The sequence below is a fragment of the Pieris rapae genome, chromosome 14, assembly GCF_905147795.1.
Source record: "Pieris rapae chromosome 14, ilPieRapa1.1, whole genome shotgun sequence".
Classification (NCBI taxonomy): Eukaryota; Metazoa; Arthropoda; class Insecta; order Lepidoptera; family Pieridae; genus Pieris; species Pieris rapae.
The window spans coordinates 5331207-5358182 of record NC_059522.1 but is presented as its reverse complement, the minus strand read 5'-3'; the positions used below and the strand labels follow the sequence as shown (position 1 = coordinate 5358182).

The window sequence follows — 26976 nt, the reverse complement described above, 5'->3', positions numbered from 1 at the left end:
ACAGCATTAATTTACATTTTATTAAAGAGATCTTATGAATTATCAAAATGGAGGAGCTTATTTGTAATAATTTTAGAATATGTATTTTTATAAAAGATATTATTGTGTGATTTAAAATGTGCCTTCAACTGTGAATCGGGCACAATTCTGTGAACTAAGACAGCCTTAAACTGTGATTGTTTCACTGGCTTCTATTATGTACATACTTACAATGCGCTTATAATTTGAATACTTTGTCCATTGAATTCGTTAAAGTATTACTAGTATTAGAGTATTACTAGTATTAGTACTAAGTATACTATTTGAATGAAGTGTCTGAATTTAATAGTTTCATATGTTTTTATTTAAAGCCGCGCACAAATTGTTTAAAGAAATTAGAAGATTGAGCGGGTGTGCAATTATTTAATTATGCTAAAGAAATAATATTACAGTATTTCATCAATGTAAAAGGACTTTAAAATCACATTATTAACTCAGAGGACTAAATTACAAAATTAAAATTTCCGTCAAATACCGACGATGTGCATAGTTAAATTTTAAAAAATACAATTACAACTTTAATAATGAGAATAAAGTTCTTAACATATTTGTAATTAAATGTGTTATTCCTGTAATACATATCGTTTTTTGTTTTTCGTTTGTGTATTTTATACTTTTTATTTAAATTGTTTCTAAATTTGAAAATAAATATCGTTTGTCCATACAAATTTAAGAACCGTTAAATTTACCAAATCAAATTTTAAGGTTATTTACACTGTGTGGTTGAATTTGAAAGGCGTAGTTTCCATTTATATTCAATGCCGATAGGTTTGTATGTATGGTAATTGAACTCGATTTAATCCTCCTTCAACTTTAACCTAATAACTGGTTTACAATATGTTTATTGAAATAATTGTTAGTTAATTTTTGTAACGAACATCGGTATTTTTTATGTTACAGAAGCCCTGGTGTTAAGTGATACCGCCTCCCATGGACACTCGCACTGCCAGAAGGTTCGCGCGTTGCCGGCTTTTTAACAATTGGTATGCTCTTTTCTTGAAGGACCCTAAGTCAAATTGGATCGGAAGTAGGTCAGTGGGCAGCTGGACCCACATAGTGGTGGTGTGCGGCTGAAATTGTCGTAAGTGATTTATATAATATTATTGACATCAAATTGAACTTTTTTAATGAATTTGATCTTTCTGTAAAAAAGGTTTTAGGCTTACCATCCATTTTTGTTTTTAAAACAATACAGTATCTTTACATTTGCCTTCAGTAGGAGCAGTTTAATAATTGTAAAGTTTATTGTTGCATAGCCGTGATTCGAAGGGAGGATCTCAATGTTGAGATACAAGGCCAACACCGTGTTGTAAAAATAAAGCTTTGTTGGCAATAGGCAGACGTCTATTTATTTATTTATTTATTTATTCGGAAACCAAACAGAAACATCCTTATAATAAAAACAAAGTCAAAAATAAAACACAAAACAAACACACTGGACGCATCCACAATAGGTTACACTTATACAACCATATGATACAAAAAAAAAATTATGACAAAAAAACATCATACAGCATCATACAGCAATACAGCAATCTTAGAAATATCATAAGGAGTTTTTCACCGGAAATTGAATCTTCGACCTCCGAATTAGCTATATCTGTATTTCCTGTGCAGTTCCTACTAAATTTTAACCATAATTTATGTATAGTTTCAGGACGGAATTGTATTTCATTGTCACAATTATAAATTCGGAGAAATTCGTGTAATTAAATGCTTTACTAAAATCCACGTGAATTCTATTTCTAGGAACCAAATTATTCACAGCGTTGTATTAAATTCTTATACGGGTTACAATGTTTCATTGTCAATTTATCATATATTGTTATTCAAAATTCTAAAATTGCTACCAAGTCTGTCGAACCAGGCGGTAAAGTAGGCAGATGTTGTTTAAATAAACAAGAGTTATTATGAAAAGTCTTTACCTACGTTTGATGTTCATAAGTGTACATTGTGTTCCCTACGTGAATAAATGATTTTTTTATTTGATTTACTCGCACATAATATAAAAATATTTGAAACATAACTGTCTCCAGCTTATTGAACTATCTTTATACATTGACGTACCTATTGTAAAATTATTTTAGATAATTACACTGTTACTAATGTAAGGGACATTTTTCGGAGCATTTTTAGGATTGTAAATCAACAATTTGGCTGAGAGAGACGAATAAAAAAAAAGAACCTGCCGTAAGTCCAGTCAAACGCACTAGAAGTTTATAATAAAAATAACCTCGGATTTGTATCAAAAATATATCTTACCTATTTATTAGGGTTTATTCACATTGAATCGAGGAAAAAACGCAGTGTGACTTGTATGATATTTTTACCCGAAATATATTAACGTGTCCTTTAGCTGTATAGGCGCGAAATGAATATTCTGACAGCCTTTCGTCTATTACCACTTTATATTACGTCCCGGGCGTTAAGACATTCCTATTTTGTTCGTGAGAATTTTTTCTACATTCACTTTTTGCTCGTAAAATGTTTTTTATACTCGTCTGTACTTTATTAGGTTCACAATGACGTGTACAGACAGTTGAATAGCTTTGAACATTTTTAAATATATGAACCCTTTAGAAGTATTCAAATGTTGCTATGTTCCTCATTTATATGACTTATGGTATAGCATCATATCACATGTGACCATAATTAAAAGTTTACAAAAGCTAATTAAAATCCTTTCACAATGTTTGAATGAAATATTATATATTGGAAACCAGACGGTACTCACAGTTGGCCTACTACGTACTGAAAGTCTAGAGGGGTGTAGTGCAACCCGAGTGTACTAAGTCTCTAAGATGTGGGTTTCTTAGTACCTATGGGATATGTACGACGGCGAAGGCCTAGGTTATTTGCGATACTAAGGGTAAGAACTAGTCTGTTGCACAGATCCCCGTTATCCTGGACGTTGAGCCTACTGAATGCTGTCTCTGAATTATGTGTTTAATTTTATATAAGTACTTTATTATATTTTATTAAATGTTTCTCGACATTATCGTATTGGCATAGGTTGTAAAAAAAATGTCCTAAACCTCTTTTGAGGTTTTAAATGGGACACGGACAGTTTTTGAAAAGATATATTGTTTACATTTCTAAAGCTTCTGTTCGTTATTGTTTCGAAACATTTATAACAATTTCAAAAGAGGTTTACAATAAGACGCCTGTTTATTAATACATAGTAGAAGCTTACGTTGAAATACATAGGTCAATTATAATTGGACATGATCTTAGGTTAAAGAGTTTAAATATTTGTTTCTTAATTTTGTATGTATGTTCCAAATCTACAAGAACTAATAGTTCATTAATAAACTTATCAATAGTTAATTATACGATTAATTTAAAGATATAAATTAAGTTATGATGCAGGCTTTGATGTTGTAGATCTTGATAATGAATGATCCAGACATGTGTTTATTATCCGTTTAATTAAATCCTTTAAAGGCGAGTAATCTAAAACTCTGGCATTCATATCTGGAACAAACATCATTTATCCAGAACGACATTATACGATGTTGTGGTATTATATTATCATAATTAGTAATTTTAGCAAATTACCGAAAGTCGTAACAAATTTCATAAACAGGAACTCGGTTTCACAATGCGTAAGGCCCGCTATGGGAGCGATCGCTATCATACAATGTACCAGTAAACCAACCTGCATTGTTCTTAACGGAAATATGATTATGTGTGAAAGAACATTGTGATCTAAATTGCGATTAAATTTGCGAGGTCTTTATATGAGCAGTTTTGGCCTAGTGGCTTCAGCGTGCGAATCTTATACCTGAGGACGTAGGTTCGATCCCCGGCTGTGCACCGATGGACTTTCTTTCTATGTGCGTATTTAACATTTGCTCGAACCGTGAAGGAAAACATCGTGAGGAAACCGACATGTCGTAGACCCAAAAAGTCGACGACGTGTGTCAGGCACTGGAAGCTGATCACCTACTTGCCTATTAGATTTAAAAACGATAATGAAACAGATTCAGACATCTGAGGCCAAGACCTAAAGAAGTTGTAGCGCCACTGATTTATTTTATTTATATTGTTACTGAGCAAAGTACTTCAAGATTATGTGTAGTAATTTTACCCTCTATATCCCAGAATTCAGCATTTGGTGGTTTAACTCGCGATGCAGAGACCAAAAGCAGGTGACGCCAGTTGAAAAGTTGGAAGCAGTTCAAGGAAGTCTAGGCTTGCCCTGTCACCATATTCAGACCATTATATACCATCTAAGATACATAGCATGACATATCAAATTGCCCAAGATTTTCCTTCACGTAAATCAATTTGAGTGGTTGTGATGTGGATAATATGAACATTGTACTTTTGCGATCTGGGTTTGATCAATCGATTTACGTCGTGTTTTAGCTGTTCCCGACTCCGTTAACCACTTCGTTCACTTTATAGTTATTATATAAAATTGTTGTTATTTATATATTTATCTTAATTCGAAATGTAAAGGTTGTGGTTGCCAATTTGGTGGATTTTGAAAAGTATGTTCTACAATGTCATCCTTTTTTACAAATACACTTTTTGTTTAAAGGGATACTTTCCAGATGTCATAATGTCCGGATATTGGAAATCTTAAAAATTTAGCGGCAACCAGAAAGCTTAATTAACTGGAGTTAAACATATTTAGAAGATATTCTATGCATTACGTATTTTTAGTAAATTATAGTTTATGAAATGTTATATTATCAGACGTATACAATTACACAATGTATCGAGAATAAATTCATGATCAGATGCAATTCATCCTACGTTTTCAAAGATATTTTATATTAAACACAATGTTATGTGTCCCCAAAATACAAAGAGCGCGGAAATTGAAACCGGATATATTTGAATTATTGGAAATCGTCGAAATAACGACCCGAGAATATTGTACGATTTTCGGAACATTTTACGGAATATTGAGGAAATGACAAAATTGTGCTTAATGAGTCGGAATAATGTTTTATGCACTTTTAATACAGATATTAAATAAACGTACCAATATAGCTTTGACAGATCTTTTTTTCTTTCTTGGTTCTTTCTGATAGGAGAAATAGGATTAGTACTTGTCAGATTTATTCCTTTATAATCTATATTTGTATCTTGCTAGCACTCCACAAAACTTTTGTGCTTTACACAAAATAATAAAAACTAAACATTCGAAGTAATAGTGAAGTAATCTTGCTAATTATGGCAGTGGTCGGCAGAAGTCAACTAGAAATAATAACAATCATTAATGAAGACTAACCTTCTAAATAGTAGTACTATGTAGTACTAACCGACTAAGTAACAACTTATAAGCTGTGATACGCGGCTTAGACCACGCGGCGTATGATCTTATAAATTCAACGATTCATATATGTATAAAAATACCTTACCAAATCTACTCTTCTTACAATTACATATTAGATGTGTTTTAACACCTTAAATCATTAGTGTGAGATCAGATTTCAATAAATAAAACCTCAACGGTTCAACGAAGAATTTACTAACATAATGCAGGAAAAAAAACTTATTCTTGAATCTCGCACAATTATTTTTAGATTAACTTGTATATTATGTAAACATTAACATAAAAGACAATTTGTTAATATAATATGATAGACGAATTGTAGGTAACAGGTGAGCAATTACTCCAATTTGTCCACTCCATGTGATGTAGCCCAGGGGACAGTGTTATTAATATTGCTCTAACCTTGCTGCCTTACAAGAACGAATATCAGTGGGAAAATATGTATTTAACACAAACTAATATAATTTAAAATGAACCATTTGTTTTGTAACGAATTAACTCAAATATGGATAGATTAAAAAATCGTTTACTACTAAAACCCTCAGTTAAAGATGTTTTTCAAACCCAAGAGAAATGCTATTTGCGCACACTTCGTTGGGTACATTCTTTTTGGGGACTCAAGTCACACCAGGCATCCTTTCTGCTGCTCTGAGATCCAGGAAGGAATACCCCTCGAAAGCAAAAGGAGTCTCCCGCTTTTGCGTTCAAGTATTAAAAATAAACATTCAGCCTTATGAAACCAGGACAGGTTTGCATACGAGCAGTTTTATTGCACTTCTTAGTAGAGGCTCATGTTAAGTGACATTGCAGGAGGACTCACAAGTGCGTAGTTAGCCTTTTGAGAATTGGCATGCTTGGCAAATGAAAATGGTTCGAAAATACTTCAGCAGGCAACTGGATTGCTGGTGAAAATGCTCAGAACGACGAGATACGGGAAAATTTGTGGCGTGTATATTTAAAGTAGTTGTGATTTTGATTTAATAATTTTCATCGTTATTTGAGAATTTTTGCTTGCTTTTTCGTGCAAACAAAACTTAACACACTTATTTAAAAAATACACTTAATTTAAATAAAAACCTAAAGAAATAAGCACAACAGTGGATTATATGGATAATTCTTTAAACTTTGTCTATTGTCCGCTCTTAACAATGGTTCAATCGAATAAAGCATTTATCTCTAAGACCCCGCAGTCACAAGTACTTGACATTTATTTAAAACTAACAATTGCTCCGCAGCTGTGCATACGAAGGAAATTTAAGGATATGCACGATACCCACTGCAATTCCGTAAGTTACTTAAAAGCAAAAAACAATAAAAAATACTTTAACAAGGCTGTATTTATCCTCCTTTACTGCTTCATTTAAGAATAAGTTAAAACAATTGGTGTCCAAATACTTGAATCTTTCTTCTTTATTATAGCTACTAGTATGTTTGTTGATCTCCTTATTTATAAATGTTGTGCTGTCATGTTTTGTTTTGCTTTGTTTTATATTTTTATCAGTGAATCTTTTTGTGGGTATGTCTATTGTATTTATTTTATGTTTAGTTTCCTTAGTAAATAAATACTTGGGCGATGAGAATTCAAACTAGGTAAGTAGAGCTTTAAAATTTACATCGGCCGTACATTACAATAAATTTTACGCACCGTAAGGCAGCTATATATTTACATATATGACCTGCTTGGTAAGCTTTTCAAGCACTGGCTGGTTTTAAAGATTATATTGTGATAAATCTCTACGTGGTCTGTGGTGTTGGTTGCCAAGGTAACCTATTTCTATACATTTCTTTCAATTATCGTGTCCTATTACAATAGTGCCTTGTCAGGCTTGCATTTACTATGTGAAGTATATTACATAAAAAACACACACAACAATACATTTCCGTCGTTGTTAATCAAGTAAATGTGTAAATAAGCTCAAGTAAAGTAAGTGTGTAAATAAGAGAGCTCCAGAAATAGACAACCTACTGCTGCCAATTAAAAAATACTTTTTTTTGTTACACTTTGATTATCTATGTAAAGTTGTAAGTATTTGCTATATATATTTGCTTGTCGTTTAAAAAAATCAAACACACAACGACACGCAATACTCGTCGAGCGAGTTTGCTTATCTTACCGAAGCCGCGTACAAATTATTTGAAGAAATCTATTAGGTATGAAGGTGTGCAATTATTTAACCAATTACCATCTCAAATTCGTAATATTGGAGTGTTTGACAAATTCAAAAAGGCATTAAAGATGCATGTTAGAATGAACATAGCTGACTAAAATTGTTACGGCTAATGGCGACGTGTATCTCGCTCGTATATAATATACACATATTAATATTAAGTTTCTCATGTAAATAAAATATTTCTGTTTTGTAATGAGAAATAAAGTTCTTTAAACATTATATATATAGATTGTACAGTTACTTGTCATTGTTGCCACGCAATTTCCTTGCTCGTTAGAATCCCGATACAGACTAAAAATATAACTTTCGTCTAAACACGTGAATCACGCAAAAACCACATAATTAATTATCTGTATTCTCGTTTTCACTGTTACATACTCGGAGCCGCACATCCGTGAATAACTGGGAATCATCGAATAATTTATTGAAAATGGTATTTATGTTATTTGTGACAACTATTAGATATTGCAAAGGATTTCTACAATATAAATTTATATTAATTAATGAGCATGATTTAAAAACAAGTTATAGTAAAGAATTATGGTATATACTTAATTTAACTGTTAAAATACAATAATATATCAATAGGCAATAGTATTATTTTATTGAAAATGTATTAACGACTGACTAACGTAGTACAACATTATTTTTGTTATTATTAACATTATTTCAAAATGTTACGTAATCCGATGCCAAATTGAATAATTTTTGTTTTAAACCGACTTAATAAATCTATGGATTAATATATAAAGATATTTCTTTATAATTTCAAAAAATTACGGAGTTAAACTAGCTAAAAATTTATAGAAAAACGATTAAAAACATACAGAACCCATAGGCCCGTGATCACGCGTTTAATGGGCACAAAATACCATACACAACAAAATTAATATGCAAATACATAGCAATAAAGTTAATTATGTGGTGAAGGAGAGATAACTTTCATAACAAATCTTAATTGAATAGAATAAAATGTGGTTACATCTCTAGTGTAGAATTTAGATAATTTGCCAACTTTCCCGCACATTTTCCACTGATTGAACACACTCGATTTGATCGACGCTGTCCTAATTACTCTGTTTTGAAAAAGGAAAGTATATAATTTGTGGTTATATTTTAATTTATAGTGTTCGTGTACTTTTTTCAAAATCTCGTCACTGTTCGATGCTTTGAACTTTTTTTCATATATCGTCGATGTGTTGAATGTAGGCGCGACGCATGGTTGAACATAGTCTTAATTTTGTTATTAACAAACCGTAAAAATAAAAAGAGTTTTTATTTGGAAATGGATCAGTCGTTACAGTTTAAATAATTCAGTATAAAAAAATAACTTACCGAGAATAAGTAAAACCTTCGTTTCCATTTTAAAGTCACTGGCACTTTTAAAAGAAAAAGGAAAAGAATTCGATTTTTAAAATCCAAAATTGGAAATTTGCGGCGGCGTACGTTGCGCGTTACCGCCAAGCCCCATGTGCTTGCCTTTTGCTTCGGGATGACCAGCGCTGGCGCATTCACTTTCTACGTAGAGGGGCTGATTTAGGAACACTCTTGTACAAAGGCCTTTTAGGTCGTGACTAAGCCAACAGTAATTTATCATTGTTAACTATTCTTATACCTTTATATGTGGGCAGAATAAGTTCACATTAGAGAAACTGTGTATCTTATGTATTTAAGTTTAAATGTTTTAATATATTTTTTTCAACATGATCATATTGCCTTAGTACTCTGATAGTGTATGTAATTTTCTGAATAAAATAAATATTAAAAATTAATGAGAATTAATCAAGGAGTCATAACTTTTACGAAACGTGTAAGGACCACATGTGATACTTTAAAAATGTCTTATTTAACAGTGACAACGGAAATAGAAACTAAAAATTATTGACGAAACAATATTATCCGTCAAACTTAGGAACAAATCGAAATTAAATATAGATAATAATATATATGACCGACCCTTATATTTGCCGCTAATTGTAGTAATTAAATTGTCAAAATTGAAATATTTTGTTCAACAGGCATTTTATACCAATTTATTATCTTGTTAAACTAAACAGAACGAAATTAAATGTCCCGTTAAATAAAGCTTTGATATCTGGATTTCCAATCATGTCTTGATCTAAACAACTATCGCTTCATTGAGTAAAGTATTTCAACCGTGTAATAGGAAAGATTTATTTTATTTTGTATCTATATTAAATTGAAGTATTAATAGCCATGTTGCCGATAAATGTACAGGGTAAATTACATATTTATTTATAAATTCAAACCATACATGCTTGAAATACTTTACATTTTAGATACATCATTTATAATAGGATAGTAATTACTTAGTAAAATTTAATCTATTAATGGAGAATAAGGAAGGAACCTAGATATAGGCTTAAAAGCCATCTTTTACGATGCCCAGCTAAGTGAATCGCATCAGAGATTTTATTGGCCAGGTTTTGTGATACCTGGTCGGTGCTTCGTTTTGAGATGATGATCCATTTTCGTTCCCTCCATTTTGAAACATAACAGATTATTTATTCATACTCACACTGAACACTGAAAAGTCGTGAAATGAAACGCTGTACTAAATTAAATAGTAGTTTCATTTTTGTAGCATGCTTGTTTCTTGAACTTCCCATTATAATCTGAAACCACAAGCACCTAATTACTAGTGTATAATTACGCTCTGTTTCACTCATTACCGATAAGTATTAGGTAGATTACAGATGAAGATGCGTTACAAACTGTATGGTAATATTTATTTGTGTTACGATGTTACTGCAACATATTTAACGGTCATACAACATTCAATCTTTATGGAAGACTACCGGCCAGTGTCGGCTTTGGATGGCTGGTCAGTTTTTTTTTAATAGGAGACCACTGCATGAAAATTCAAGACACCACATCAGAAAAAGGAAAGGAAGTGATGGAATGATTGCATCGACGGACTAAGAGTGATGAAAAAGAAAACGAACGAAGAGAGTCGCCAAGGATTGAGACCAGTGGATGATTATTGCAGGAGGTACTTAGTGGCGATGGATGATGATAAAAATATTTTGAAAATAAATATAGTCTTTGTAACTCAGACTTAATGTGACAATCTAATGGTGAAAGGTAGTTAAAATCAGTTCTAAACTTTTTGGAGATTAATCTTTACAAACAAACGAATCTTTCCTCCTTATAATAGTAGTATATACTAACTAATTTATATTAATATTACCTGAAGTGTTTGTGTATGACGTAACTATTAAAAACAACAATATTTTTATCTATAATAATGTTTTCCTTTAAATTTTAAATTAATTCACACCAATGAAATAAAATATAGGTAATAGTGCGCATGCAAATCTTTATTCCAAATACTACTAACGATTTGGAAATATAAACGTAACGCTAAATATTTAATCATATCATCTTATTAATGTCTCATTGTTTTCTCACAAAAACCTAATGAAACCAATCTTATCACTAATTCTCAAGCTAACGAATAAGTTTTTTTCTCACAAATTAACAATTTACTTATTCTCTAGTTAAGAACTTTTAATTCTGACCAAGACTGTGAGTCAATGGCCACAAAAGTCGCTACACCTTGAGCCTTCGCCAAATTCCTTCAACGTATAAGTATGCCATTTTGGTGCGAACTCAACGTCAGGATAGATGTTTCGCACCTTAGACTGACTAACGCTACTAATAGCAACTTTGAAACTATTGAAAACCTTCTTTGGAATGTAAAAAATAAAGAAATGAATTCAAAGCGTAATGATTTAGGAATAAAAAATATTTAGAATGCTTAACGAGTGATTAATGGTCATAATACAAACATTATTATTTATCGATTGCACAAACATTTCCTTCAAACAATCACGATCTTGCACAAACCTTTATATAACGTGATGAAAGCAAGATTACACCAGTATATGGGCTATGACAAAAAACATTTATCAAGCATTTGATTGATCAAACAGAATCAACTGCTTTGAGGGTAACCGAAAACAGGATACATCTAACAAAATGTAATCTTCAAAGACATATAATTATCAAAAAATAATTATTTAATATTTTGTTGCATCATTTGACAAGTAATAATTGTCCCGATTTTATTATACCTGGAAGTATGTGTGTAAATAGGTAATGGTAGGCTGGGTAGATTAGTTGGAAGACATAGATTTAGTTCCGTATGTCTAAATATTTTTGAAGTGAAATTTCTTTAGGGGCATGAGAGTTATTTTTTTACAGATCCTCACGAAGATGTGCATCGTTTTTGTCAAAGAAATTTACAAAGATGTTTTATGTACTTCTAACTTGGGTACTTTGTACGCACGCACTTTTTTTATAATTATTTTGATATACGGGAGACAGACATACACAAATCTAGGTGTTCAAACCCCGGCGGAAATTCGTAATGTGAGGTAACCCTACATATCCCCCAAAAATCGACGGCGTGTATTAAACACACCTCCTTAAATAGGTGAGTATAGGAGTTTAAATAGACCGTAAAAAAAATGAAGACTCAAATTGTTAATAAATATCATGAACAAATGTTTACAAAGTAAATTAAATCCTACGTAAGACAAGTGATAGTTATAAAGAAAAACTAGAAGGAATTACATTAATTGAGGAAGTTAAAGATGGTGGTTAAGCGGTTGGTTTAATGACAGTGGACACTTCCTTCCACCGGCAAGAATTCAGTTAGTGTGGCAAGTGTTAAGCGGATATTATGTATAACTCTCGTGATAGTGGAGATATAATTGTTTGGTATGTCTAATTAAAGTTATACATGAAAAATGTTCTTGTTAAACTTAGAATTGGTTGAGTCACAGATTATACGTAGAACGTTTAACTGATAGGGTCATTAGTATTGTCTTTTATTAACATAACTTTTATACATTTAAAGAAAAACACTTTTTTACGGGTTATAGTTATGTATTATTAACCATAATTTTAAATTTAACCTGACATAATTATAAGTTTAAATACAATAATACATAACATGAATCCGTAAAAAAGAGTTTTTCTTTAACTAATAGGGTCATTTGATTCTAATTTTCTTCTTTAATCTTTACTAAGCCTCTATTTTGTGATCCTCAGATAATTAGTTTTTACTAAGTGGATATCCTCAGAGCAGCCCAATCAAAACTTATAAAAACAATTTTATCATTACGAACTCAAAAACATACTACATCGATAGCAACGCTCTAAGCGAAATTAATCACATTAGTGACCTGGGGTTACCTTAGACGGTTAATTAAACTTCCACCATCATATCGACAGTTTTCTTTTGATCTCAGAAAAAAGCCGTACGAAAGGTTTCTTTAGCGTGATGTAGCGATCACCTTCATTGTCGCAGGGATCTGCTGACATACATGAGGTATGTCAAGCATAAATCTTGTCTAAATTGAAGTTTTAAATGTTAAGATATTGCAAACAATCGGATACATTTTTTATTTTAACTAAGCGCTCGATTTTGGTGTTCCGCGCTACATTTAACAGAATGGTTAGACTGTGCAATCGGCTGCAGGGCCCGAACAATCTCGATATTTTCCCGGAACGCCCTTCCGATTACAGAAAGGAAATTTTTCTATAACTTCTATCCTTCTTTTTGTTATGTAAGTTACGAAGTAATTCGAGTTACTAGTATATATATGCGCTTTTAATAATAAAACTAAACCTAAAGTTTTTAGCATTTTGTTATTGTTCTAAGAAATTAATTTACATAAGCGCCATTTGTTAGTTGTTATTTGGCTAATTCTACAATCTTCGCAGGTCCCTCGCTGGGCTTCCCTCGGGTCAATCGGGGGTCTCACCTGTTGTGGTTTGACCGCGAGTCATGTGTGTGCCCTACTGCTGTCGTGGGGGGGGGGGGGGGGCACCCCAGCCCCACCGACACACAACAACGAGTGCTGAGAGAGCGAAGACGCTCCACAGCACCTACTTAACCCAGGGCCGTCCAGGCCCACCACAATGACCACCCCGCCGTTGAGCGGGGCGCGAAACTGACACACCCCGCAAACCCACGGCCGTAACGGGGCTCCCGGTGCCACCCACGGGTGCAGCGCGAAAGACAGCAGACATGTTCTACAATCTTTATGAAAAGGTAAGTTTACTTATACAAGCGCCATCTGTTGAGCGACATTAAAACTGCGTTGCCAATGTAGCATAATAACACTCAGATAATATTAAAGGGAAAGGTTTTTAGCGAAAGTGTTTGTAGGCTGCCTTAGTTACAGTACAATCGTACAGATGACGCTCTAGAGCGACAAAAAATCATTTCAAGACCGAAATTACATTACAAATGTATAACGCGCAAATCATAATACATTGTTGTCTTCTTTTTTGTATTTTTTATCACTTCTTTAGAAGTGGATTAATTGTAATTTTATAAAAAATAACATCTTATACAAAACGTTAATCATTCAATGTTAAAGTTTTGTTGTATTATCTATGTATTTAGAATCTTATTATGCTAAAGAATAAAGCATTATGCAAACGATAATAGTTAAAAAAAATTATATTTCTTAAAGTAACGTTTATTGATTTAGCGTTGCTGTTGTAAAAAATACAATAACAATGTTATAAAAGATATTATAAAAGTAATTTTATAATATCTTTTATAACATTATTATTAATATTATATATTATGTAAAATGCAAATTATATATTTATAAGTGTTATTTAATTTGCATTTAACATAATATCTAAATTGTAATCACTTTTAATATACTGCTAGTAATGTTGGGATTTTGCAGGCGCACAGCAGGAGTATTAATTTAATTTACATTTTTATCGTATGTTTTATTTGATACGTTAGTATTTTTCATTCCTACCCTTGCAGGTTTGCCATTTTCCGTAATTTTGTGGTTGTTAAGCGACAATAAATTATATATTTGAGGACAATTTGAAGCTGAAAATATGCATAAATTAAAACAAGATTGTATAATTATTCCATGTATTTCACATTCACCATATAAAAACCTTGCACCCATAACTTGCTGCAATTGGCAACTCAAAGAAAGAATTCACGGAAAACTAAACAATTTATATAATCATAAAATACAGTTCATACAAGTTATTTGATTAATGTTATATTAACAAAAGTAAGAACACGTTTTTGGTGATAAATCTGTAATAACAAAAGTATAACGGTCGAAATAATCAATTAGATTTTATTTAACATTGTTTTAGATATTAATTGTTATGTATTTACATACAAGGGAGGATCTAGTGTTTGCGTTACACTCGAAACTAGTTGAGCTAAAATTTAACTTTATCCTGAAGCCTACGTTCTGATGCCTGCATGAGGGGATACTCTTTAGATGCCCTTGAACTCATACTACGGCTACATTGATGGACAGCATTGAGAGAAACATTAACAAACATATAAATCCCTTAAGTTTTTAAAGACGAGACTTTAGCGCTAAGTTCGACTTCTCTATGCCAAATCGTATTGGATGTGACATATAAAAGAAGAGAGATAATATTTAAATAATAACTTCCGGTACAAACTATGCTTCTATCAAATTTAAACAAAATTACAGTAAAGAGTTATTAAAACCTATATTATTACATACTAATCTCCGAATCTTCTTATAATTTATCATTAGAGGTAACTTATTACGCGCGCAGCTTAATTGCTTATATAATAACTATGTAAAATTATATATAAAAAATTTGATCAGTTAACTAACCACACAGTAACAAATAAAGCTAAATGTTCAAACAACCTAATAATCACATGAATTGATGTGGTAACATTTTTACTTATAAACTATTAAACAAATTAACAATAATAATTAACAAATGAACTGAATATATGTTCTTAGTACGAGTTTCGAAAACTTATTTTAATTAACACAACACGTAATAAAAAAAAAATACTTTAAGTATTTTGTCATAACATTACGTCCATAATAAAAATTAATATAAATTTGGACGAAGCAGGCGATTGTTTAAATTACAATTTATAAATATTTTTAACATGTCTGGATATTCGGAATTTCAGTCTATCGGAAATTTATAAGCAATAGCCAAATAAAATTCGTTAATGAAAAAAAATATTTTTATTTTTAAAGGAAAAAAGGAGGATCCAAGCGACGGAGTTTTTTATTACATTGACGATATGCGCTAACATAATAGCTGACGTCAACTGTAAAATTGTGACAAAACACGTTTTAATCCATAAAGTATCCTTTAAATCGCATGACACATATTATTAGACCTATTTAATATAAGTACTATCTAAGTAAGGAATCATCGCAGCCTCGACGCTTGCCCAGCTGATGACAAAGTTGCGGTGACCCCACGATATCTCCTAGGAATACGCTGAGAAGGTACAACTCTTTGGCCTGGTCTGGGGAACGTTTGTACTGGCTGTAAAAATAATTAAAATTAAATAACATAAATTTTAATTTGGTATTGTGGACAACAAAATTTAGTTCGATTTATTGTTTTTTACATGATCTTTAAGACATTTTAAAGAAGTATAAGGGATCATCTGTATACTTGGAGGCTATTAGGAATTAGGATAGCATCTACTGTGTTTTAAGTTATTTTATAATTAATATTTTTATATTTCAGTTTATTTTTAAAATAATTTTGGCATGTGTGGGCGTAAGTGAATAAATAAATAAATGAGGGTAGAGCTTGCGCCCGCACATCTCTTTAAAATAAACGACTTCTGTGCATTACTTGATTATTATAACATAAATTTTTCGCTAACATTAAAGTTTATCAAATTTGCAAATTTTTTTGTTGTATTCGAGCACTTCTGTCACAACTAAGAATGAAGTAGGTACAGTAACTACTCGTATGTATAGACACTGTAATACATAATTTTTTAACTATCAATTTAACTATAGTGATTTGTACAGGAAACTACATTGTGGTGTTAAAACTACATAGCTATTTCCATAGTAATAGCTTGAATGGATGGGAGTGTGATTAGATAAGTGAAAGTTGCCGCAGTGTTATGCAATACAAGCACTGTATTCATCTACTAAGCTGTATTCCTAATGACGTATTTACGAGCTACAAATAATATTAAAAATATCATTTAGTATTTTTATATAAATGCGATTTCACTTGAGTAAAATATTGTTCACTGCTTTTTGTGTCAGTCTTAAACGAACTCTTATCCAAATTAACGCATCAAATAACGTAGTGTAAATAAATAAGCTAAGTTAAGTTTTCTTAACTAAAAATATACCTAAATTATAATCCTAAGAAATATTAAAATCAAAAATTTCTTTATTAAGTAAATAGTCTTAAATCTACATTTTAGTAAATCTCTTTGAAGTTCTAGAACCTGTGTAAGGGATGAATGCGCTATTTCCTAAATGTTGATACTTAATCTACTTAACAAAGTTCTATAAAAAAACAGTGTAGGTACTTAAATAGGTAATCAATTAAATAATATATTTTTAAAACAATATCTGGCGAAAGTTGTAATTAAATCGTACTAACTAAACAAGTAGGGTAGACAAAAATTAAATATGTTCAGTATTATTTACTGAGAAGTAGATACTCGTTTAGATACTCGGCAAGACAATAATAATTTCGCCTAACAAAACTAAAAAACCAGACCACAAGGAAATAGCCCTAAAAAATATACAACTAAGACTGGCTTATTCCTTTGATTATAAACAGAAAAATTTAAATTGCAATTATAAATTATTCATTAAGTAAAGTTCAACTAAGACAATGAAACAGCCTTGACACGTTGGTTTCTTCGATTGCGACTTCCAAGGCCACGTATTGGGGGCAGTGAATGCACAGCAGTGGCCAGAAGTGGGCCGCGTTACATCAACGCATACGCAACCATCACGAATTATTCTGAATTGGTCACTGTTATATGCCAACAAAGTCCATAAATTTGATACTGGATTTTCATTACGTAATCAATAATAATTATAACAACTAAAGCCTCACGAAGCTAAAGAGTTTAACTCCCTTATTTCTTTTAGTAAAAAAAAAACGTTCGTTGTCTTATTTATTGCAATGGCAAGAATTCGTTGGCCGACTGGCGCTACAACTGTCACTGTAGTTTCTATTTTTCTGCGCCAATAAGGTATTTATTTTTATATTTTCCCTAAAATGTCCATAAAACCATAGGCTGACGATGCTCTTGCTAACATTCAAAAGTTATTAAATTTATTATTCCTTGCTTTTTCGTTTTTGTCCGAAAATAACATAATAATCTTTTCGCTGATACATAATAGCTTTGACTTAAAAATCTTTAAACTTTGTGTAATATAATATAAAATCGTTGAGATGTTTATGTGGATAACAAATACAAAAATAGATTGGTATTCGATAAGTATTAATTGTTAAAGTAGAATTATTGTTAGCAAGGAAATAGTCCGTATGTATACACTTCATAAATGGCAGGCTTTTGTTCGTATTAGGTAAATGAAACATTAGGCTTCAATCAATGGCAGTAGTGAGATATAAAAATATTGTACTAGAAAACAAAGGTAATACTGGGTAGATGAGAAAGAGGGCATTACTTATACTAGTATTGCATATATACATTTATAATGCGTGTGCTAAGCAGAGCTGCTCAAAATATAGCGTTTTCGTATCACCGTTCAGCCCTAATAAATAGTATACACTTGGTTTTAAACTCGTATCGTATAACTTAAGTAATAGGGTCATCTGTTAGCTGCAGGCCAATCCATCCTAAATCCATTAAGCTTGGCTCCGTGCCGAGCCCAGACACTGAAGTGTTCCAATATTGTCAAACTTATCAAATTAGAGTTTGAAAGTGTTTCTAGATTACCTATACAAACGTTATAATTGTCTGGAAAGATTAGAATAATGAGTAGGTATCGAAATATTCTCGCGTTTTATTATGGTCTTCTGTCACGTGCAGTAACACTGATAACAGGTATACACGCATACACCCACTATCGTCCCGTGACAACAACAGACGTAACAGAGGCGTCAGTGGCGTAGCTACCCGGTGCGGAAGTTGGTGGTGTCACCATAGAAAGTAAAAAGCAATAAATTTTATAAGATAAAGGACATGGATCATTTATTAAAAGATTGCGAGCATGGAACGGGGAATCACGACAGCGTCAGGCTCTTTTGCGGGAATGACCGAATTTTACATAGAGCTGAGGTAGTAGAGGAACTCCTGAGATAGAAATTTTTATGCTAGCGATTTAATTTTCTTTTTGTTTGTAATTTTTTCTTAAAGTTGAGAGAACGGGTGACAAAATAGGTGACACCCGGTGTGGACCGCCCCCGCCGCCCCCCTTAGCTACGCCACTGAGAGGCGTCCTGTTGCCCCGTTTGCCCCCTATTTTATAAAAAAGTCTTTTGTAAACCAAGAATTTAGAAGAAAATAAAAACCTTCTTTCTATATCTGTTCTATGATTAAGCGAACCGTTTTTGTCTTCACGTAAGCAATGTAAAATTTCTTTTTATACGACAATATATGCCAAAGTAGCCTTCGCCTCCATGGTTACATTAGAATTAGTATATGAAAATTAATTTAATAATAAAAGTTTCGGTACTTCACGTAATACGCATATTAGCAGTGTATATATTTGAGAATATGTGGTGCTTATAATATGATATTAAATCCATTTATATACCTAAATACATCTGGCCAGTCCATTTGAGGCTTTGGCTGAATCCTGGCCCTAGCCGCATAGTGTGCGCATACTCTCTCAAATACACATGCGCGGGCACCGAATTCTCCAACGATATATTTTTCCACTTCCAGAACGTCATAACTCTCTGGATCACTTGCAAAAGTCAGTTGACGTCGGTTCCTGGAGCGGTACGTTGCTGGAAAAGAAAGATATTGATAAGTTAGAAAATGACATTAAAAGTATTTTTTTAAAAACAATATAATTCAATACTTAAGTATTGAATAAATAATACCACTGTAAATTATAAAATATTGTTTTACATACGAATTATATCGCTATAGCATAGTATTATCTTGTAGTAAAAAATAAATAAGTTTATGAAACAACTAGAAAGTACATTCCTAGACCTATATAGATATTATAGCCATTTTAGTTACTGTGTGCAAATAACTGTAATGCTGTTTACATAATTTATAATAAAAAAAACATCTTAGTATATGTACGTAAAAATAGAATAAAGTTATGTTTTATGAGATATTATTTTACGATGTAGATATTTTTAACAGATTCTATCAAAAAACTAATCAAATCTGGTCTTTTCACTTATGTACATACAAAAATAACTATTTAGCCATAAGAGTATTTGGCGTCCACATTTCGTTCTCGATGTGGTGAAATATTCTTCGTACAATTTTAATTTGACCGGAACTTCGCGGTTACGGATAGTAATGCACACATTGTTATTAATTTATTAATATTTTATCACAACGAACGTTGAACGAATCGTGCACGGCATTGTGAATAATAACGTGAATTCAATATTCGCCCTTACATATGAGGATTATAGAATAGCACTAAGTTTGGGCAGCAATGTATTGTCCAGAGTAAACATCTCTATTCCTAAAAAGCTGCAACGATTTACAAAACCTCCTTTAAGAATTAAATTTGCAAAATCGAATCTGGGTCAGAATGCTTCATTAAATAGATCTTTAAGGAGTTATAAGTCAATTCATAACGCTGAAATTGATGGTGGTATTAGATCGCAGTGGGGGGGTCGTAAATTCCCCTCAATAGATATTTTTCAAACTCCTCATCAATTCTCAAAAAGTTAGCGGCTCAACTGATTAGTAAATAGGATTTAATCAGGGATATTCAATTAATTTTGTCATGTTTTTATCTTAATTTAAATAAGCTTCATAATAATAGTGTTTGTGTTACATGCATGTATCAGTGACTACTTCGTTGGTGCAATAAATCAATGTATCTGTATTAGGGGTCAAATAATATTGACTTTAATAACAATAATAAAACTTATCTATAAAGCTTTTTTTCAAATTGTAACTACCACAAATATAAGATCTGAAATAATAATAAATGTTTAGTAAAAATAAATGCTGTTTTACTTGTCTTAAAACTATCCTGCCTGTCTCAACGATACATTTTATCCTAAATGTGCATACGCCATCAAAATGCTAGTCATTAGTTACTAGTCACGGCTCAGGTGTTTTACTTTAATCAAAGAACGCAAACGTTGAATACGTACCTTAAATATACAAATTGAAGGAACAAAATGCTTCCAAATTACATGCCTGGTGTTTAAAACAAAGTTAAACTTTATGCAGTATTATTTTTCTAGGCAAATAATTGCCCGTACGGAGATGTATCTAGTATTGAAATAACAGCGCCACCACCTTGTGGAACCAGCTGCACACTGAAGTATTTCCAAAACAATTCGACTTAGGGTCCTTCAAGAAAAGAGCGTACATATTCTTAAAAGGCCGGCAACGCACTCGAGCCCTCTAGCATCGAGAGTGTCCATGGGCGGCGGTATCACTTAACATCAGGTGACCCTCCTGCCCGTTTGCCCTTGTTCTATTAAATTGATTAAATCAATGAGCCACAGATTTTTGTATCGTTTTCATGATAGTGGTTTAACACATGCCGGTTTCCACACGATGATTTCCTGCACTGTTTTGTTGCAAAGCCGGAGTCGAACCTACGATATCACGGATCAGATTCGCACGATTATGCCAACATTACTCAATTCAGAAAGAGAAAGTTACTTACTTAAATATTCATGTTTAATTGTGATTGCGCACTCTAAGACCCATAAATATTTTAATTTCTATAAATATTTTAAACTTATTAATCACATAATTTACATCACTCGACGTTTAGATAACTTTTCAGCAATCGTGGACATTCAGAGTCCTCTAAAAACACTGTAAGTAAATGTAATATGGAAAAGCATGTTTGTTATATAAGCTTTTTATGAATTCAGTTTCAGTGAAATATTTAAAAGTATGCAGAAAAGCATATGAAACCAAACAATGACCTATAAATGGAGGTCTGTTAAATAATGTATGCAGCATCACGATTTTCAGTTTTCGGTGTTTTCAATGAAATTTAATTTGATGTATTATATTTTCTGGAATACTCTATAATGTAGATACGAAGTATAAGTTTAATTGTAATAATTATAAACGCATTTGAAAATTTGTACTGTTTAAAAGTGTTTAAGTAATATATACAAAAAATTAAATGATGTTCGTTTATCTCCCTCGAGAATGCCTAACATAGCTAATTATGATCTTGAAATAATTGTGAAAGTCAAGAAAAGATTTAAACGGTGGGAACCATAAATAATAAATAAAGAAAAATACTAAAATTGACAATGGAATTTTCCAATAAATATTAGTTCCTAGCTGGGTTATATGATAAAATTGTGTTTTGATCTCATTTAAAAATGTTGTATTAAGTTTTGACACACAAGAATGTATGTGATGTTGGGTCAGCTAGTGATTATTATATTTAGTTTATGTTTTTTTTACATTTAATTATTATATATTGTTTGAAACATAAAGTGTAGTTTCTTTTGTCATTCGAATGTAAAATAATTGTATTATAAAAATAAATATGAAAGTATAATAAGTAGCTTTTTTGAAATTTTTTAAAAACAGTTACGTCATTTCAAAGGGACAAGAAAAAGCTAAATTCTCACACGCAAGTTTGTTTTGTAAAAATATTCTCTCCATTAAATATTGGTCTTTACCGGCGCATAATATTTTATGTATCATTATCATTTTCCGCAGCAAAGCGGGCACTTTCCCGAAAAATACGTTCTTAATGGGATTCGTGTTAAAATAATATTAGCAGAAGTAGCAATTAAATTAGATCTCAATTGTTTTCTCATTATGGCAAATGTTTAATTTGGACCACGAAATTTATAAAAGATGAACGCATATAAAGTACAATGTATAATTAACCAGTCTGTATCTGTATCGATATTATCAAAATGAATATTTATTTATTTATTTATTTATTCAATTACAGACATGGCTAAACTCACAATAAAAATAGACTTTAATATATACAATACAATAAATTTTGTTTCTGTAAATTTTTGAAACTTTCTTTTTTACAGTGCCATACCACTTTTGGATCACACTCAAGTGATATATGGCAAACATAAAACAAAAGTAATAGCGATCTTAAAACAGATGATCTTGATTATGTTTAAAAATTTAGTATAAATAAAAAACCAGAACAAATTAAAAATATTTAAAGAAAGCACTTTTTTAACAGATTGATGTTATGTTTTATTAAAACTTATAATTATTTAAAATTAAATTAAATATATACTTATTTGGTCACAGATGAGAAGTGTCAAACGTTTAAATGATTCATTAATTATTAACGAAATTTAGATTCAATGCATATAGTTTAATATTCAAATGAGCGCTGCAACACAAATTGCGATAAAATGTTTTATTTGAATTTAACCGTTCTCTAATCCATTAAAGTACCATTTAAATATGTTTTGAGTGTTTCAGGTTTTAATTATTTTACGCACTCATAATGACGCATCCTGCCATAGAGAAAATACTGTACATATTTTTGTAATTACAATGTATATTCGCGGATGGTTGGCGGACCAATGCCACTTTTACTTATATAAAGTAATAATTATTTCGATTTAATAATTAGCACATCACTGGTCTTACATTAGGGATTACGACTAACTGACTAAAAAATTTAATAAAAATAAAACCTACCAGGACTTAATGAATAACCCAGCTTCTTGAAGAAATTCGTTAATCGTACGCTGCCCAAAATAACAGGAAATCCGACAAGTTGCACCGGAAGTTCGAACGGCGAATCCTCGCATGCAACTTCATTGAAACTCACGCACAAAATCAAAATAAAGCATAACTCAAGTAATTTCATTTTGACGCACTTAATTTACTGCGATGCGATTAATTTTCAAACTGGCGCGACTTTTTTATAGAACTTATTCAAAAATTAGAGAGCACGATTAATATTCCATATTCAAATTGATTTTTACTGACGAGCTAATTGTCACAACTTAGAGGCAGCTGGTACGTGCTTAAGTTCGGCTAGAGTAACTGGTATTGATGGTATCGGTCTGCGAATGACACGGCTTCCCCGTCTTGTTGGTCAATCGAAAAGTTATGTCACCACGCAAGTAGGTTATTGTGCTCACTTACACTTTGGATTTTCCGTACTTAAGATTCACTTATAATATGTTATTTAATACAAATAAAAATAAATTTTGTTTTGACTTTTAATACACCTTTTACATTCTTTATGTTATTATAAGTAAGTTGTTTATTTATACAAAATTCATTTCGAGTGAAATCTTGTAACCTACATACAAACACACATATTTCTGTATTTCTTTTAATGATCAAAATCCCATTTTAGGGATTAAAGTAATCACATCAGTTTCCTTTGTCATCACATCGGTTTCCGATGACCCAGGACCGTTAACCTAAGCCATGAAGGCGATTTCATTTATTGTTTATAAAAACACATTTAAAACTCAAAGACCTTCATATTCAAGGTCACATACATACGTAGATGTAAACTTAAAAAAACTTCTTGAATAAAAACTTTTTTTTAAATTAATGTCGAAAAGATTTGTTCTAAATGCGGCCCCTTTAGAGTGTAAAGTTAAATAGGTTTTGTTCTACGACTGAAGTTTGCAAAGTTGCTGTATTTGCTTGAATATTCTTGAAAGTTTAAGTATTTTACTGAATAGATACTTTTTATAATATCGGCTATCTAAAGTTAAAAAAGATATAAAGTGAGAACCTTTTAAAGAAAAACCTTTTTTATATACATATATTGGAAAAATATATAAAAAAAATATTTTCCCGTTTGAACTACATACTAAGATAAAATAATAAGTTTCATACAAAAAAATATAAAGTCTCTCAAAGTTTAGATCAAATTGAAATAGAAAGTAAAATGGTAAAGGCCAACCTGTGCACAACCTTGTAGAAATATTTATAATAAATTTATTATTAACACAATTTCAAATACCTTATAAAAGAAAAAAACTATATGGGTCACTTTAAAATCACTACTAAAAACTTTACCTGGATCGAGAGCGTACGACAATTTCTTGAGGAATGAAGTAACTCGTACAGCCATAATTATGAATGGAAATCCAACTAATTGGACCGGTAGTTCAAAAGGACTCTGCTCCGTGCCAACCATCACACAATGAAGCACTAAAAAATTAAGCACTGTCCACAGATAAAAAACTTTCGATAGCTCCATTTTTGCAGTTAACACCGACTTTATAAAAGTTCGAAATTTAAATTTTTTTCGTTCAGTATTGGCACAAGTTCTATTACGGCGTTGCAGGCTCGTGGTGTATTTTTAACTGACCATACCTAACTGCGTGTTACTTCTCGTAATGTTGTAATCTAATGTTCTATTACTAAATCACCCTGCCCATTTGCCACTTGTTTCGTCAGGACAAACCTAATTTGTCAACCGTTAAATAACTATGACGTGACAAAAATCATGTATGCTCAGTCAGTTTTATTTTTCAGACTTTAATTAAGCGTTAAGCCACTTACATAATAACTTAATATATTTATTTAAATAAAAACATTTTCTAATAAATTATCAATTGAGTAACAAGAAATGTCAAAATTACGCGCGCACACAAAATGCACAAAACGCATGCGTTTAATAAAACGTCATTAAACCAACTGATAGTACTAAAATTGTTAACCCCACTGTCTATTGTCTGTGGAAAGTACTAGATTGTTAAACAAGAAATTACCTAACCATTTGACAGTTGAACCGATATACTACGTAACGTGAAGACATATATACCTAACGTAACTAACTGGATTCAAATAAGCAAGACTAAAAAATCAGCGAACTGTGTCACTATTAAATTTAAGGCTTTATTTTATATCTATTTTATATAGATATATTTCAGAAGACAATGTTATTATTTATAAAACTATAATTATATGTACTTTTGTTTAGGTGTACAGTTGGTTTTTATTTTTGACTATAAATAATATTTATAAGCTAATTATCATTCATCATCATAGAGTAATTAATTTTTAAATTTGTCCCAAATCCACGTTTTTATTTATTTATTAAGTTTAATTTACATGTGTAGTCACAATTTACAGTCTTACGTAAACCAGAACATTCTTACCCCATAATCGTAATAAGCGTAATTACACCGTTATAACAAAAGTATTGTATTTTTTCGTATCAGCTTTCCAGAAAGTGTTTTAAGCACATTATTATACAATGTTTTAGTAAGACAATTTTAGTTATAAGCTCAGCTTAGTCTAAAATTGTCTTATTTATAAATTTTTATTTCCGAACCAATTCGATTTAGGGTCCTTCAAGAAAAGAGCGTACCAATTCTTAAATGGCCGGCAACGCACTCGCGAGCCCTCTGGCATTGAGAGTGGCCATGGGCGGCGGCATCACTTAACATCAGGTGAGCCTCCTGCCCGTTTGCCCCCTGCTGTATAAAAAAAATAAAACAATTATAAAACCATTTTATAAATGTACACTACAGCATTCGCATACACACACCGTTGAGCGATAGAAACATTGTAACAGGAACAAAGAACAATTACATTTCCGTAAAAAGATACGTAACTCTTTTGATACCTCATAAACGAATAACTTAGGTCTTCCGACGTTATCGGAGAAATAACACGAGAAAAGTAGCCAATACAAAACTATCAACAAACGTAAATTTTATGTCTTGACTAACATTCACATTTTATCTTAAATTTTCAATTAGGTAGTTATGTCAAGGCTAATTGTATCTTTTCACTTTAATATCTTTCCACTGACTTGAAAAGTAGGTGTCGTAGAGTCGACAAGAAGAGGTCGTTCCTTTTTTGAAAACCAAATTTCAACAAAAATACACAACGGATCAAAAACGCAAAACTGAAAACTGGACCGAAACGTTCTTTTTATTTATTCCTTGAACTCTAAATTGTATTAAGGCGAAACGAAGAATTATACAATTACAAAACGCATATTTATGCATTTTAAATACATTTAATAATTTGAATTATACCAACAAAATTTAAGCAAATTAGGAATTTATGATCTGTGATTATATAACATTGTGTGTTGTGGGATCCGATGGTTATTGTCTTTGTTAGACCACAAAGGCCTTTACATGACCTCAATATGTAAGATTTCCCACCAACATACATATTGTATGTCTTTGCGGTTAAACTGAATATTTAACGTTAAGGGTTAAGTTGTCTTTCTCGCCTAACTCTTTGTTAATAGAATTTAAAATCACATGAGGAAGCTGCCAAAAACCTTTTGACTGCAATAATATGACATCAATAATATATCATCTATTAGGGTTGATCTGGAGAGATCGCTTATAAGTTATAGCTCGTGATAAGGCCGTCCGTTGCACAATGTAATGGCTATTCAGTTTTTTTATTATTATTTTAACAGTTAAATGTGCTATAAAAAGTCAATAAATACAGACAATGATACATTAGAATATACAAAAAAATATAATTTGGTTATAACAAAAATATTAGAATAAATAATTCAATCAAACAGTAGT

At 31.5% G+C, this 26976-nt stretch overlaps 2 protein-coding genes across 4 annotated transcripts in view; both read right to left on the bottom strand.

Moving 5' to 3' along the window:
• The window catches only part of LOC110993045 (putative mediator of RNA polymerase II transcription subunit 12), a 31384-nt gene extending 22395 nt beyond the window's left edge, over positions 1-8989 (bottom strand). The window contains exon 1 of one of the 2 annotated variants that reach the window (XM_022259118.2): positions 8836-8989. In XM_022259118.2, coding sequence (XP_022114810.2) covers positions 8836-8863 — 28 coding nt within the window. In that variant the 5' untranslated portion in view covers positions 8864-8989. The remainder of the gene's footprint in view (positions 1-8835) is intronic. The other variant, XM_022259117.2, reaches the window with a different exon arrangement.
• A 5434-nt stretch (positions 8990-14423) lies between these two features.
• Positions 14424-24976, bottom strand: LOC110993043. 2 transcript variants are annotated; one of them, XM_022259115.2, is made up of 3 exons: positions 24488-24976; positions 19086-19281; positions 14424-15858 (listed from the first exon to the last, which is right to left on the bottom strand). In XM_022259115.2, exons 1-3 carry the CDS (start codon positions 24669-24671, stop codon positions 15723-15725), a joined length of 516 nt encoding a protein of 171 aa, XP_022114807.2. In that variant the 5' UTR covers positions 24672-24976; the 3' UTR covers positions 14424-15722. The 2 variants fall into 2 exon arrangements, with proteins under 2 accessions (XP_022114807.2, XP_022114808.2); XM_022259116.2 differs by lacking the exon at positions 24488-24976 and adding an exon at positions 23141-23521.
• Positions 24977-26976: the final 2000 nt, after the last annotated feature.